Here is a 17,438-nt window from a genome sequence, read left to right as displayed (position 1 = left end):
CTTTATTGCTTAAAGGGGTACTTCCACATGAGGTAAAAAAAAAATAAAAAATGATGCAGAGTCATGTAGCATTGCTTACCGGTCTTCTCTAGTTTTGAAGCTACCAAAAAATCTATTTCTTTGGGGGATTTTAGTTCTGTATAGTGTCCTGTAGTTTCCATCATTTAATGGAGAAAATACCTTCTTTCTTTGGTCAGGGCAAAAGCTCCTACATATAACTTCTTTAAATTAGGCGTTTCTTATTGCTGGATTGTATTTGGCTAAAGACCAATTAGTCAATGTGTAATAGGAATAGTAATGACTAAGCTGTGCACTGCCTGTGTGCAAAGGGCAGCTGGTTGCTTCCTCTCTCCCTCCTTTCCTCCCTCCCATGTGCTCAGTACTAAAAGACAAAGACTGAAGCAGCGATCTGCGGCTTTCTCAGCATTCTCACTAGTACAACGCTTCAAAATGCCCGAAATGTTGATGGAAGTAGAGGAGGTAAGATGCGGACATTAGAAAATACATTGGGAGGACTTCTACCAACCAATACAGAGTATGGTATATAGATCTGTGAACGTGTGTTTAGTAATCCCATCCTGCATTTACAGACCTGACACATATGTGAGCAGGCTTTTCCTAAACACAGACATTGTAATGTTTCCTTGATAAGTCTTCAGTAACAATATGAAGGGTGATAAAAATCTAGAATACAATGTGTACATACATAAAATATACATTATTAATAGATTACTTTTTTTTACATGATTCTGTTAGGGATTTTCAGAGAAATTGGGCACTGTCGGTTTGTAATGTTACAGGATAAAATGCTGATTACTATTAATGGTATGTTGCTGCATTTAGAAGAGAGAAGGTAGTAAAAAAATGGAGGAGGTAGTGAAACAATAGCTTGTGTTTTGGTTAGGGAACTAGATCATGTCGAGCAATATGCTGCTTGATATCCCGGCTGCTGCCCCAGTAAGTATCCAGGAGGCGGCTCTTTACATTAAGTGTCATGTGATGTATTTAGTTTCCCCATCTCCTCCTCTTAGGTATGATCAGACAGAATCGTTACTCTGCCCCTTCTGCAGAAAAAGCTGTAAACGAATACATCAAGATAAGCTTACTTAGTTCCAGTCCATATAACCTAGAACCTATTTAATTTTACACATTTGTAGTGGATCCCATTTTTTTATTTTGGTCAACGGGACTCTATAAAGGGATTATCACATGAATCATATGGCAGGCTGGAACAGTAGATCCGTAGCAGCAGCCACAGAGGCCTAGTAAAGACCTTGGGCTGCCATGAAAACAGATCGGCTCTCCACAATCATGTTGTTGGGGAGATGATACGACCCCTGAACCACCAATAATCTGGCGTCTAACTAACTTCTGACAACAGCCACTAGATTGTTAAATAGCAAGCAGTTAGAACTCAATCCATGCTGGTTATTGAGAGTTAGTGTCAGCTGGTTATAGCAGCAGCTGGTATCCACTGGGTATGGAGTGGGCTTCATACAAATATATCATGGTGGGTTAAGGTGTTAATGGTGGAACAACAAGTTCCCTGTTTTCTGGCTTTGGGATTTTCTGATATCCTGCCATATGCACTGACCTTGACTATGCCTTGCTAATAGTATTTTTACACTCACCAATAATGGTCATCATTTGCATACTTGTTATCAGTGGCACAATTCATAAGTGTTAATGCCACTCATAACTCATGACTAGATAACATTTCCATACAATGACTGGATATCAACCACCGGTTCCTCAATAATATCACCATACTGTGACTATGTTACATCACCAGTTCCTGAATAATATCACCATACTGTGACTATGTAACACCACCAGTACCTGAATATCACCATACTGTGACTATGTTACACCATCAGTACCTGAATAATATCACCATACTGTGACTATGTAACACCATCAGTACCTGAATAATATCACCATACTGTGACTATGTAACACCATCAGTACCTGAATAATATCACCATACTGTGACTATGTTACATCACCAGTTCCTGAATAATATCACCATACTGTGACTATGTAACACCACCAGTACCTGAATATCACCATACTGTGACTATGTTACACCATCAGTACCTGAATAATATCACCATACTGTGACTATGTAACACCATCAGTACCTGAATAATATCACCATACTGTGACTATGTAACACCATCAGTACCTGAATAATATCACCACACTATGACGATGCAACACCACCATTACCTGAATATTACCATACTCTGACTATATAACACCACCAGTACCTGAATAATATCACCATACTGTGACTATGTAACACCACCAGTACATGAATAATATCACCATACTGTGACTATGTTACATCACCAGTTCCTGAATAATATCACCATACTGTGACTATGTTACACCATCAGTACCTGAATAATATCACCATACTGTGACTATGTAACACCATCAGTACCTGAATAATATCACCATACTGTGACTATGTTACATCACCAGTTGCTGAATAATATCACCATCCTGTGACTATATAACACCACTAGTCCCCGAATAATATCACCACACTATGACGATGCAACACCACCATTACCTGAATATTACCATACTCTGACTATATAACACCACCAGTACCTGACTCATACCAATATACTGTAGCTGAATATACTGCAGTGGTAGGCTGAGAACTGTTCTGGTGATCGGCGTGCTCACCGTTGTAGAATGGAAATAGGGGAATGTGGATAGGGAATAACGTTGTCAGATGAAACAACCCCGTTAAATGGGCATGTCACCATATTTGGGGCCACTAAACAGTCAGGTTAGTGTTCTAGAAATATCTTTATTAATTATATCCATTTCTGCATTAAGTTTAAAAAATTTTTTTATTGGAGTTCATTACCCATCCATAGACACTCATGCTGATGAAGCCAAAAACACTACACCTTACGTCACTACTCATCGCTTCCTCTCTCCGTAGCCTCTCCGCTCAAAGAATTGACATGTCAGTTCATTGAGGGGAGAGGCGCGGAGAGAGGAGGCACGTGAGCCCTCCCATAGACCACCTGTATGACCGAGGAATTCAGCCTCTTTTACTTAGTGGGAAAAGAGCAAGGGAAAATGAAAGGTGGTGGAATATATGACAGCTAATGAAATCAGCTGCTAAGAAATTATGTTATGCATGTCTTAATAGGAGGAACTCCTCCACATAAGGAGACAAAATAGGAGATGATTGCAAACTTCATTTTAAGGGGCTTGAGATGCTGCATGCAGTCTTTGTCCTAAAAGACCACCTGCTGCTATGTGCTACATGTATTCTCTACTGTTCAGCAACTAAGATGTAGCTGGGGGGGAGGGGGTCCATTTCTGAAGCAACCATTCCACACCCAGCGAGTTTTGCAAGAATTTAGAATAGGTATTAAAAGAGTCATAAAAGTGTGAGAGGACCGATGAAACAAGAATGGATGAATCAGATTGATAGGATTAAAAAAAAAATAGAGGGATTGGTGGCTGGTGAAGAAAGAGGAAGAGAAGAAAAATTCATTAACAAGTGGAATGTTTGGTAGGATGGTAGAGGAGGGTTTTTTTTTTTACACTCCACCCCCCCCCCCCCGATTAGTCTGGGGCAGGGGTTGGGGTTAATAAGGGGGAAAGTTCTTTTGTATAAAGTGATATATACCTATATCATGCGGACTTGTATATTCGATCATTGGATGGCATGTTTGACTGTAGGATAAGTTATTACTTTTGTTCTATTTTTGTTTCATTGCTGGTTCCCAGTGTGGAGCAAGTGAATAGAAGCACCTGGAGCCATTAGGTGATGAATGCCATTACGGAAGTATCCTCCAAATAAGATAAAAAAATAAGCTTTGTTTTAATGTCTAAAAACATGGTACAAATGGTTTCAGGAAGAATCCCTTAATCATTAAAGTGACTCTGTACCCATAATCCGCCCACCCCAAACCGCTTTTAATCCAAGATCTGTCCTGGGGTCCGTTCGGCAGGTGATGCTGTTATTGTCCTAAAAAACAACTTTTAAACTTGCAGCCCTGTGTCATACTGGCGTAGCCTAGAGTGACTATGCATTCGGCTGGCACAATCTCTCCGTTCCTTCCTCCCCGTCCTCTTCATCATTAGGAATGCCCCAGGCAGTTATTCTCCTATTCATCTGCTGTGTCAATAACGGCACATGGGCTTGATTGTTAGGGCACCTTTGCAGTGTTCACTGCAGAGGAATAGGAAAAATCCTGCCAGTGGCATTGCTAATGATGAAGAGGATGGGGAGGAGGGATGGAGGGGGGGTCGAAGGTTAGGGCACACATACTCTAGGCCACGGCAGTTTGACACAGGGCTGCAAGTTTAAAGTGACTGTACCACCAGGCCCAGGTTGAAGCACCAGAGGCAGGCCGACCCACCCCCAGTGGGAAGAAATCCCAGCCCCTCCATGACGTGACTCCTTTAGAATTAATGGAACCCTATCTTAGAGGGGCGGGGGTTTCCTCCCACTAAGGGTGGATCAGCCCGCCTCCAGTGCTTCAGCCTGGGCCTGGTGGTACAGTCACTTTAAAAGTTGTTTTGTTTTTAAACACTTTTTATTACTATTTTCTTCATATAAGTGGTATAAAACAGCATTCAGACACATTTACATCGCGTGCCCAAATTGAAGATACAAGTAGTGTGAGATGTTCCGCACAAAATCAACAGCATAACATAACAATAACCCCCCCCCCCCCCTCCTTCCACAGATACAGCAAGTTGTTTTTTTTAGGACAATAACAGCATCACCTGCCGAACGGACCCCAGGACAGATCTTGGATTAAAAGCAGCTATCTGAAGGTACAAGCGGTTTGGGGGGGACAGATTGTGGGGCTTTAAGGTGTTCTTCCAAAATGCATTAGTGTATGCTTTTATCCATTTGAACCATGTTTTAAGACATTGGAATAAAGCTTATCTTTTATCTTATTTGGAGCTGTGGACATTCTACATTACTTCTGTGATTACATGTATGTCTGTGGTTGCTTCACAAACCCAGGTGCACATATATATATGTAAATTAATTGAACTGTTGAGGTGTAAAATCGCACAATGACAGTTTAATTGACAGCCGTGTGGCTGTAATAGAACAGTTCCACAAAGATTTAAACACTTTCCCTGCTCCAGCATCATAATGGTACATGATGATGGGGGGGGAATACATTCTATTGCGCAGCCTCCATGGTTAACAGAATGCTCCCTAAGGATGCCTTTATACAGAGATTTATCTGACAGATTTTTGAAGCCAAAGCCAGGAATTGATTTGAAAAGAAGAGAAATCTCTTTCCTTTAGGACCTGTTCTCTGTTTATAGTCTGTTCCTGGTTTTGGTTTCAATGACTTGTCAGATAAATCTCTCTGTGTAAACGCACCATTAGAGATGAGCAAAATTTAGAAATGTTTGGTTCGGCAGGTTCACTGAAATTTGGGTAGCTTCACACACACAACGTGTCCGCAGCGGAAATCTTACAGCGAATTTGCAGCAAAATCCACTGCAGATACTTACTCATACACTATAATGGGCTGAAATACTCGCAGCGGGATTGTCATTCCGCTGCGAGTATGTTTAACGCAGCGCCATTAACCCCCTTGGCCTGGGAGCGTACATGACCTACAGGTAATGTATGCTCCCTGGCCTCGGAGGTTAATGGCGCTGTGTTTGACATACAATTTTGAATACTGGTGAAAATAATTGTATGCGAGTAGGGTGGGAAGGATCATTTTACAGACTATTACAAACAAATTTCTACCGAAGAAAGTAATCGCTGGATTTTTGTTTCTTCTCTAGTAGAACTACCCTAGTCTTTCTATAAAATTATTTTGGCCTTTGCCTCAGTTTGATGATATATGTTGTTTATAGCCTGAAGAACTAGTTAGAATTATTTTGTGTGTTCTGTGGAGTGAAATTCCTAAAATCACCATACTTAGGCCTAATTCACACGTCCGAATTTTTTATCCGTTTTCCCAACCCAGGAAAAACGGAATCCATTACAACCCATTATTTTCAATGGTGCTATTCATACATCCGTTTTTTGTTTTTTTTGCTGATCCGCAATCAGTGACCAAAAAAAAAATGGACGTGTTGTAATACGGTCCGTAATTACGGAATGGACACCCCAATAGAAGTCTATAGAGAGCATATCACCAAGCTCCTTCTGCCAGAAATATCCTGCTTTATAGAAATGATTGTAGAATGACCCCCAGACAACCAGGTGACCTTTTTTGGGAGGTTGGGACAGCTTCTGACATCATTTTTGCCATCCCCTCTTTTTTCTTCACACCTTGGATGGATAAAAATACGGAACACAATACGGATGCAAAACAGATGATTTTTTGCGGATTGCGGATGAAAAATAGAGGATCCAGATTTTCATCCAGGAAAACATGGACGTGTGAATAAGGCCTTACTGACCTTGTGCTGTAGGCTACTTGACCTTCTTGGTTTCTAGGTGACAGCACAAGCACACTTGTGACTTTCCTTTTATCCCCAGTATAAATGATCTAACTTTAGAAGGCCTCCTCTACAGGTAGGGACACACTAGGAAGAAATCTTGCAGTGTTTACCTTTCCTCCAATAACAGAATATAGTAGCAGATGAGTGGATGCAATTTTACAAATCATTTTCCCATGCCATGGATATTTTTTATCTAATAAAATTAATCTGTGTTTCAGTGAAAACAACCCCTATTTAGAACAATAAAACAGAATTTCAGTTACAGAAATTTCTGTAACCAATCTGTAGTGTGTGAATATATCCTAATATCCCCCAACGGTGTTTAATAAACCTAAAGATTAAGGCCAGGGTTACAAGATGATTTCTAGTCGCATGACCAGAAACCGAAAGTGAATAGGGTCATGTTAAGACCCACAAGTGGCTGCAACAGTCTCAAGAAATCCATCCATGATGGAACCACATGATCAGGAATCACAACAGGCACAACACAGTGGTTTATGGTGACGTGATCAGAAATCACAGCATAGCCCTAAGCCCTAGGGTAGAGGAAAACTGTAGGACATGCTACATTAATTAAACAGCCTTGCGGAAGTCCTGAAAAGAACAAAGGTGTTGAATACCTCATGATTTTTATACTTTCAATATGAGAAAAAATTTCAAGGGAATATTTCACCTAGATTTTTTTTTCTCAGAGCCAGACACTGAAATATATTTTCTAATCTAATTTTATTTTTAGATTTTTTTTCCCCCATTATTTGTATATTATTATGTAGCTATCTTGCCTGAGCTGTTTTTAACAGCACTTAGTGATATGCTTTACAGTAAGCCTCATGGACATAGACAACAGATAAACGGGAAACATTACTGACCATACTCTGTGACCTTTGAAGAGATCATTCAACAGGCATAGGGAGGCTGAGCTAAGGGTCCTATCAGACAAAGGGATTTTTCATTTTCTCTGATTATCAATAAACGATTGCAAACAAGCGTTTTTGGGATCGACCTGAAATCATTCACCATAATACACGGAATGATAGTAATCACAATCGTAATTACGATCATTCATATATGCTAGTATAAGAACGATCGTAGTTATGAAGCAAAGATGTGTACATACACTAAAAGATTAAATTTGCAAATGTGCAAATGTGATCAATGACATACGAACAAATGTTCGGTAGCCGTTTGATTGTTGCCTGCATACACATGGAGAGATTATTGCCTAAATTCAAATAATATAACAGGGAAATTAATCAAAAAGCATATTAATTATTTTTTGATGCATTCAGTGGAGAGTAGCTATACAGGCTGTTTTTGTCAGGTTATATTGTCAATATGAGCCAGTTACATAGCTATCTGTTTAGGTTCAATTGTTGAAAATTCTCCAATTCAGTTCAAATACAAATGTAGTAGAAGATGCAGAAACATCTGTTCATCTGTTTGCACCCCTGGTCTTAACTTGTGCATTGTCACAACCACTCAGCTCAGAACAAAACGTTTGATGAGATTACCTATTTGTTTACCGAATATTCCTCCAGGGAAACCTTAAAGCTTCTCCCTTTATCTTAATATTCTTTGGTGCCCATCTCATACAATAAGAGACAAGCTACTTTATCTACAGACAGGCCGTCCTTTCAGCTAATGGGAAAAAAATTATACAATTCCCTTAAAATTGCTTGCACCAACCACCAAGAAGGAGTAATAGAATTTAACCTGCCTCTCATATATAATACAGCTAACTGTGTGCTGTCCACACTGACTGGCTACGTTACCTTAGTGAAAGTCTCGCTGCTCCTGAGATGTTGATGTTCTGTGGTCTATGTCCTCAGTTCTCCAGCAGAAAGCAAGAGGTATGCTTTTTATGTTATATATATATATATATATATATATATACACACACACACATTTTATATCAGATGAAAAAGATGATAAAATATTCTAGAGATAATTCTTTTATATGGGAACCTATACTTGTGATGAAAAATATCGAAACACAAGTTATTATTAGACGGCATTTAGAGATGTATTAAGATGTTGCACTGAAGGGGTATTAAGCTCTTTTTTTGTGTGTGTAAAAAACTATAATATAACCTAAATTCTGGAGGCCCAATTGAAGTGACATATATATAAAATTTATTTTTTTTCCCCCCAAAGTTCACAGAATCGATAAAACCTTCAATTCTTTAGACTGCATGCCTTAGTGGAAAAAAAATCTGCATTTCAGTGGTTGGTATTGAATCTGAAATTTAACCAATTTATGACCAGGGCTCTGGAGGTATCACATACTGTACATATTTACTTGATGGGATTCAAGATAACAAGCTTTTAGGATTAAAGGAGAAGTCCTGTGAAATTGAAACAATAGAGGAAGGCAGAGGGTGCAGGAAAATGATAAACTAAGTAAACTTATCCGTCACAGTGCCTCCTACTCGCCACACTTGGGTCCGGCTGATGGCTGTTAAATGTCATTTTTGTCTGGAATCCGGGTATGTCACATACCCAGCTTTCCAGCTGTAACATCATTGCCTGGCTGAGCTATTGCTAACTCATCGTTGCAGCTGGAACAGCTACAGGTGGCTGTCGGCTGTCAATGGGATTTGAGAGCGGCACTACAGTGAAGGGTAAGAATACTTTATTGTTTTCCCACACACCCCTGCCTTCCTCCCTTTTTTCAATTTCATGAAACTTTTCCTTTAAGTAGTGAAAGACACCTCAATTCCAGCACTTTGCCAGTTATATATGCCTGTGGTGTACTTTATGTAATATTTACCAAATCAGCAAAGTAAATGCCATTTTGAGCATGACTGTCTTCAATGTCACAAAATCTTCTCAGCTTCTACCAGGTAACATGTCTTTTAAACCCTGGAAATATACCACTATATCACAGTATGAGGAAAGGTTTCATAAATTCAGTAGTAGCGCATAGGAGTCTGAGTGTTCATTAGTTTGGGTGTGGAGCTACATCCCTTTATTCTCATGATCAGTGGTGGTCCCAGAGGTCAGACATCGAATTATCTTAAAGGGGTACTCCAGGTGGGAGTGCTTCTTTCACTATGACCAGGGAGGGAGTGGATGAAGGCAACAACATCCACTTACCTCCCTGATTCCAGCGTTGACTCCCGCATCTCGTTTCTCCGGCTGCTTTCTAATCTATGATGTGGCTTGAGATGTGACGTTTCAAGCCTGTTCAGTCATTTAGCGTCTGTAGCAGGGTCTTGCCTGGACCAGAAAGCGGGCGGAGACCAGGGCAGCGTGATGCAGGACCCTTTTTCTTCCCATGTTCTACATAAAAAAATACAAAATTAGGTATTACCGCATCTGTTTCGTCTTAAAAAATAAAATAATTTTATATTTTATCCTGCATAGTGAACTCGGTAAATAGAATTGGAGCATTTTGTCATTAAAGGGGTTTTCTGATTTAACAATACTTGTCCCCTATCCACAGGGTAGGGGACAAGCATTAGATCGAGGGAGGTCCATGCCCCTATTGGCAGCGTGGGAATGATGGCTCCAAAGACAAGATTTTTTTGAATCATAGGGTTCCTTTAAAGGGAACCTGTCACCCCCCGTACCGGGGTGACAGGCTCCCGACCCCCCGTTAGAGACCCCTATACTTACCTCATCCCGCCGGGTCCCGCTTCTGGAGGTGGTCGGGTCCCGGAGATATCAGCCTCTGCAGCCCGGCGCGCGCGCTGAGAGATGAGTCCAACACCCATAGAGAATGACAGGAGAGTCCAGCGCTCCGTCATTCTCTATGAGCGTTGGACTCATCTGTCAGCGCGTGCGCCGGGCTGCAGCGGCTGAGATCTCCGGGACCCGACCGAATCCAGAAGCGGGACCCGGCGGGATTAGGTAAGTATAGGGGGCTCTAACGGGGGGTCGGGAGCCTGTCACCCCGGCACGGGGGGTGACAGGTTCCCTTTAAGGCCCAGAATATATTCCAGGGAAAGTGGTTAAAAAGGCATAGCACTTTAACTTTTTTCCACCTGTCTCACCAAGACTTTTTTTTTTTGCAACACCAATTGTACTTTGTAACAAGACTTAATTTTTTGGGTCTTGTGTTTCTGCAGTTTACCACGTGGTAAAACATGTTACCTATAGTCAGTATTAGTGTTGAGTGGACTTGCCAAACTGTTTTGGTTCAGCCAAAAAATATGCTTAAAACTGTTCTATTTGGACTCTTACAATGTTTTTATTTTTTTTGGTCTATAGAGCTGTGTGAGGTGTCATTTTTTTGCATCATTAACTATAGTTTTATTGAATCTGCACTCATTTGCTACAGTCTGCTAAAGCTGAGGGTAGTGTGTAGCAATCGCTGATCCCTGGCAGTTCGGAAGGCCTCGGACTGCAAGGAGAATCGATGAGCTTCCCGCAAGGAGCTGATCACCCCTACTGGGCCACCAATGACAGGTAATCCAGCGCCTCTAAATGCTGCTGCCAGTCAGGCCCCTCTCTATACCCCTTTACTGGCACCATGTGTGCTGTATGTTGTGGTACAAGATGGGGTTACCAGTTCGAAAAAGCACAGCTACAAAAACAGCACCACCCCTGGCCTCAGGTTGTGCTGATACAAGGATGCATTCACACGTTCTGTGTTCCGCTCGGAATGGAATGCCTGTAACGGACTTCACCCTCTGCCCATGCAGCATCTGTGATAAGAAGCTGGGAGCGGGGGGAACTGTACAGATATGCGCAACGCTGTAATGAATCAGCCGTGCGGCTCTGTCATTACAGAGCAGCGCATTTCTGTACAGTTCCCCTCGCTCCCAGCTTCTTATCACAGATGCTGCATGGGCAGAGGGAGAAGTCTGTTACAGGCCTTTCACGGAACATGAAACGTGTGAATGCAGCCTAACATTTTAGCTCAATTTGCTTCAATAGAACTGAACAGAAATGTTGCTGATTCTAGGAAAACACTATCAGGTTTTTCTAAGCAAGTATAACCCCTTTAAGGCCTAAAAGTACATAACCTCCTATATACAGTACACAGCCTCCTATATACAGTACACAGCCTCCCTTACAGAGTACATAACCTCCTATACACAGTACACAGCCTCCTCAATACAGTACACAGCCTCCTATATACAGTACACAGCCTCCCTTACAGAGTACATAACCTCCTATATACAGTACACAGCCTCCTCCATACAGTACACAGCCTCCTATATACAGTACACAGCCTCCCTTACAGAGTACATAACCTCCTATATACAGTACACAGCCTCCTATATACAGTACACAGCCTCCCTTACAGAGTACATAACCTCCTATACACAGTACACAGCCTCCTCCATACAGTACACAGCCTCCTATATACAGTACACAGCCTCCCTTACAGAGTACATAACCTCCTATATACAGTACACAGCCTCCTATACACAGTACACAGCCTCCTCCATACAGTACACAGCCTCCTCCATACAGTACACAGCCTCCTATATACAGTACACAGCCTCCTATATACAGTACACAGCCTCCCTTACAGAGTACATAACCTCCTATACACAGTACACAGCCTCCTGTACACAGCCTCCTATATACAGTACACAGCCTCCTGTACACAGTACACAGCCTCCTATACACAGTACACAGCCTCCTCCATACAGTACACAGCCTCCTATATACAGTACACAGCCTCCTATATACAGTACACAGCCTCCCTTACAGAGTACATAACCTCCTATATACAGTACACAGCCTCCTCCATACAGTACACAGCCTCCTCCATACAGTACACAGCCTCCCTTACAGAGTACATAACCTCCTATATACAGTACACAGCCTCCTATATACAGTACACAGCCTCCTCCATACAGTACACAGCCTCCTATATACAGTACACAGCCTCCCTTACAGAGTACATAACCTCCTATATACAGTACACAGCCTCCTATATACAGTACACAGCCTCCCTTACAGAGTACATAACCTCCTATATACAGTACACAGCCTCCTATACACAGTACACAGCCTCCCTTACAAAGTACATAACCTCCTATATACAGTACATAACCTCCTATATACAGTACACAGCCTCCTATACACAGTACACAGCCTTCTCCATACAGTACAGAGCCTCCCTTACAGAGTACATAACCTCCTCCATACAGTACACAGCCTCCTCCATACAGTACACAGCCTCCCTTACAGAGTACATAACCTCCTATATACAGTACACAGCCTCCTGTACACAGCCTCCTATATACAGTACACAGCCTCCTGTACACAGCCTCCTATATACAGTACACAGCCTCCTATACACAGTACACAGCCTCCTATACACAGTACACAGCCTCCTCCATACAGTACACAGCCTCCTATATACAGTACACAGCCTCCCTTACAGAGTACATAACCTCCTATATACAGTACACAGCCTCCTATATACAGTACACAGCCTCCCTTACAGAGTACATAACCTCCTATATACAGTACATAACCTCCTATATACAGTACACAGCCTCCTCCATACAGTACACAGCCTCCTATATACAGTACACAGCCTCCTATATACAGTACACAGCCTCCTATACACAGTACACAGCCTCCTCCATACAGTACACAGCCTCCTATACACAGTACACAGCCTCCTCCATACAGTACACAGCCTCCTCCATACAGTACACAGCCTCCCTTACAGAGTACATAACCTCCTATATACAGTACACAGCCTCCTATATACAGTACACAGCCTCCCTTACAGAGTACATAACCTCCTATATACAGTACACAGCCTCCTATACACAGTACACAGCCTCCCTTACAAAGTACATAACCTCCTATATACAGTACATAACCTCCTATATACAGTACACAGCCTCCTATACACAGTACACAGCCTTCTCCATACAGTACACAGCCTCCCTTACAGAGTACATAACCTCCTCCATACAGTACACAGCCTCCTCCATACAGTACACAGCCTCCCTTACAGAGTACATAACCTCCTATATACAGTACACAGCCTCCTGTACACAGCCTCCTATATACAGTACACAGCCTCCTATATACAGTACACAGCCTCCTATACACAGTACACAGCCTCCTATACACAGTACACAGCCTCCTCCATACAGTACACAGCCTCCTCCATACAGTACACAGCCTCCTATATACAGTACACAGCCTCCCTTACAGAGTACATAACCTCCTATATACAGTACACAGCCTCCTATATACAGTACACAGCCTCCCTTACAGAGTACATAACCTCCTATATACAGTACATAACCTCCTATATACAGTACACAGCCTCCTATACACAGTACACAGCCTCCTCCATACAGTACACAGCCTCCTATATACAGTACACAGCCTCCTATATACAGTACACAGCCTCCTATATACAGTACACAGCCTCCTGTACACAGTACACAGCCTCCTCCATACAGTACACAGCCTCCTATACACAGTACACAGCCTCCTATATACAGTACATAACCTCCTATATACAGTACACAGCCTCCTATATACAGTACACAGCCTCCCTTACAGAGTACATAACCTCCTATACACAGTACACAGCCTCCTGTACACAGCCTCCTATATACAGTACACAGCCTCCTGTACACAGTACACAGCCTCCTATACACAGTACACAGCCTCCTCCATACAGTACACAGCCTCCTATATACAGTACACAGCCTCCTCCATACAGTACACAGCCTCCCTTACAGAGTACATAACCTCCTATATACAGTACACAGCCTCCTATATACAGTACACAGCCTCCCTTACAGAGTACATAACCTCCTATATACAGTACACAGCCTCCTATACACAGTACACAGCCTCCCTTACAAAGTACATAACCTCCTATATACAGTACATAACCTCCTATATACAGTACACAGCCTCCTATACACAGTACACAGCCTTCTCCATACAGTACAGAGCCTCCCTTACAGAGTACATAACCTCCTCCATACAGTACACAGCCTCCTCCATACAGTACACAGCCTCCCTTACAGAGTACATAACCTCCTATATACAGTACACAGCCTCCTATATACAGTACACAGCCTCCCTTACAGAGTACATAACCTCCTATATACAGTACACAGCCTCCTGTACACAGCCTCCTATATACAGTACACAGCCTCCTGTACACAGCCTCCTATATACAGTACACAGCCTCCTATACACAGTACACAGCCTCCTATACACAGTACACAGCCTCCTATACACAGTACACAGCCTCCTCCATACAGTACACAGCCTCCTCCATACAGTACACAGCCTCCTATATACAGTACACAGCCTCCCTTACAGAGTACATAACCTCCTATATACAGTACACAGCCTCCTATATACAGTACACAGCCTCCCTTACAGAGTACATAACCTCCTATATACAGTACATAACCTCCTATATACAGTACACAGCCTCCTATACACAGTACACAGCCTCCTCCATACAGTACACAGCCTCCTATATACAGTACACAGCCTCCTATATACAGTACACAGCCTCCTGTACACAGTACACAGCCTCCTCCATACAGTACACAGCCTCCTATATACAGTACACAGCCTCCTATATACAGTACACAGCCTCCTATATACAGTACACAGCCTCCTGTACACAGTACACAGCCTCCTCCATACAGTACACAGCCTCCTCCATACAGTACACAGCCTCCTATATACAGTACACAGCCTCCTATATACAGTACACAGCCTCCCTTACAGAGTACATAACCTCCTATATACAGTACACAGCCTCCTCCATACAGTACACAGCCTCCCTTACAGAGTACATAACCTCCTATATACAGTACACAGCCTCCTATATACAGTACACAGCCTCCCTTACAGAGTACATAACCTCCTATACACAGTACACAGCCTCCTCCATACAGTACACAGCCTCCTCCATACAGTACACAGCCTCCCTTACAGAGTACATAACCTCCTATATACAGTACATAACCTCCTATATACAGTACACAGCCTCCTATATACAGTACACAGCCTCCTATATACAGTACACAGCCTCCTATACACAGTACACAGCCTCCTATATACAGTACATAACCTCCTATATACAGTACACAGCCTCCTATATACAGTACACAGCCTCCTATATACAGTACACAGCCTCCTATATACAGTACACAGCCTCCCTTAGGGTGCATTTACACAGAAAGATTTATCTGACAGATTTTGGAAGCCAAAGCCAGGAATGGATTTGAAAAGAGTCTGTCCTTTATGACCTGATCCCTGTTTATAGTCTGTTCCTGGTTTTGGCTTCAAAGATCTGTCAGATAAATCTGCCTGTGTAAACGCACCATAATAGAGTACAATTGATCACAGATAAGGAACAAACAGTACGGCCGCCGCAGCGCAGTGTCCACCGTCACGTGACTTGGGCTGGTCACATGACGCGCGCACGTCAGCAGGTCCTAACCGAGCAGGGGCTTCAGCAGCTCCCCTACAGCAGTAAGTGAGAGCAGAGGAGTGTGAGAAGAAGTGCGGTACAGTGCAGCGCTATGGAGGGGAGGCAGCCCGACTATAAAATCCGATTCCGACCCGGTTGGGTGGAGGTTGTGCAGGTAAGCACGTCGCTGCATCTGACACCTGGGCCTCGCTCCTTCTGCCTGCGGTCAGTAACTGCCCCTCCACTATATAGTGCGGTAGAACTGCGGGTCATACTATATACAGGGCGGGGGAGGCTGCTGGCTATATGTCCCGTCACCTGTAGTCTCCCCCCCCACCTTCCGGGAAATAGATGAGGCCGGTGCTGAGCAGGATGTTATGAGGACGCACCTAGCGCTGCATGGGCTGGGAGGTGTGCGGCACTGTATGCATATACATACTGCACATAATAAGACTATACATTGTAGTATACAGGCCGCAGCCTCTGTGGGATAGAGCGCCCCCGTGTGTCCTGTCATCACTCCTCCATCACTCTGCCTGGCAGTCACTATTAGGTTTGGACCCATAGGTTGCATTATAGCCAGAAGCCTGTATTAGCCTGGGGAAATGTATTAAAGGGGTACTCCAAATATACCTTTTTTTATTCAAATCAACTGGTGCCATGAAGTGTCACTTACTTCTATAAAAAAAAAAAAAAATCTCTAGCCTTCCAGTACTTGTCAGTTGCTGTATGTCCTGCAGGGAGTGGTGTATTATTTCCAGTCTGTAAAGCAGTAGAGGTTTTCTATGGAGATTTCCTGCTGCTCTGGACAGTTCCTGACATGGTCAGAGGTGGCAGCAGAGAGCACTGTGTCAGATTGGAAAGAATACACCACTTCCTGCAGGACATGCAGCAGCTGATATGTACAGGAAGACTGAAGGTTTTTAAATAGAAATAAATTACAAATCTCTGGCACTTTCTGACAACAGTTGATTTGAAAGAATTTTTTCCCCTCTGCTGGAGTACCAGTATTGATATTAGGGGGAATTTATTAAGAAGGTGTGCTTGCTTTATGGCATACAAAGTCACACCCAACTGGCGGATATTTCAGTGGGGCAGCTACATGTGCACCTGGATTTATTGAGAGTCATGAACTTTTATATAACTCCAGCCTGATTGTATGTTGATGGGTTTTTACTTAAAGGGGTACCAGAAAATTGTGGCCTCAAACTGCACTAGCTCCAGTATGCTTTTTCTTGACAGGAAGTCCCTTTATCTTTAGTGTTGTGTTGTCTCAGCCACTCCTCAGCTCCTCCTTCCAAGACGACGCTGTCTCAGGTGGCTTGGCTGGATCTTGCCTCTTCTCTAAGTCATGTCACCATGTCTAACCAACCCCCCACAACCTGCAGCAGCTACTGAAGGCTTATTGGCTCCACCAGCTGTGTATATAGATATGTTTCAGTAGAATTTTTATTTTTACCTGAAGTTTTATGACCCCTTTAGGACTGGCATATGAGCTGCAAATCTTGGTAAATAACTTCATTTGTTCCAGGAGTCTTGTGGTTTGTTGAAACATAAGCCATGTTCTTTTAAGAAATGAGAGTCTTTCTCC

General features: G+C 42.7%; 1 protein-coding gene across 2 annotated transcripts in view; it reads left to right on the top strand.

Annotated features, from left to right (window-relative positions):
- The first annotated feature begins 348 nt into the window (after positions 1–348).
- The window catches only part of MAT2B (methionine adenosyltransferase 2 non-catalytic beta subunit), a 36,644-nt gene continuing 19,554 nt past the window's right edge, over positions 349–17,438 (top strand). The window contains exon 1 of one of the 2 annotated variants that reach the window (XM_069970758.1): positions 349–480. In XM_069970758.1, coding sequence (XP_069826859.1) covers positions 451–480 — 30 coding nt within the window. In that variant the 5' untranslated portion in view covers positions 349–450. Of the gene's footprint in view, positions 481–15,845; positions 16,023–17,438 lie in introns of those variants that run through there. The other variant, XM_069970749.1, reaches the window with a different exon arrangement.

The sequence above is a fragment of the Dendropsophus ebraccatus genome, chromosome 1 (genome assembly GCF_027789765.1).
Source record: "Dendropsophus ebraccatus isolate aDenEbr1 chromosome 1, aDenEbr1.pat, whole genome shotgun sequence".
Taxonomy (NCBI): Eukaryota; Metazoa; Chordata; class Amphibia; order Anura; family Hylidae; genus Dendropsophus; species Dendropsophus ebraccatus.
This window is presented reverse-complemented; position numbering and strand designations above follow the sequence as displayed.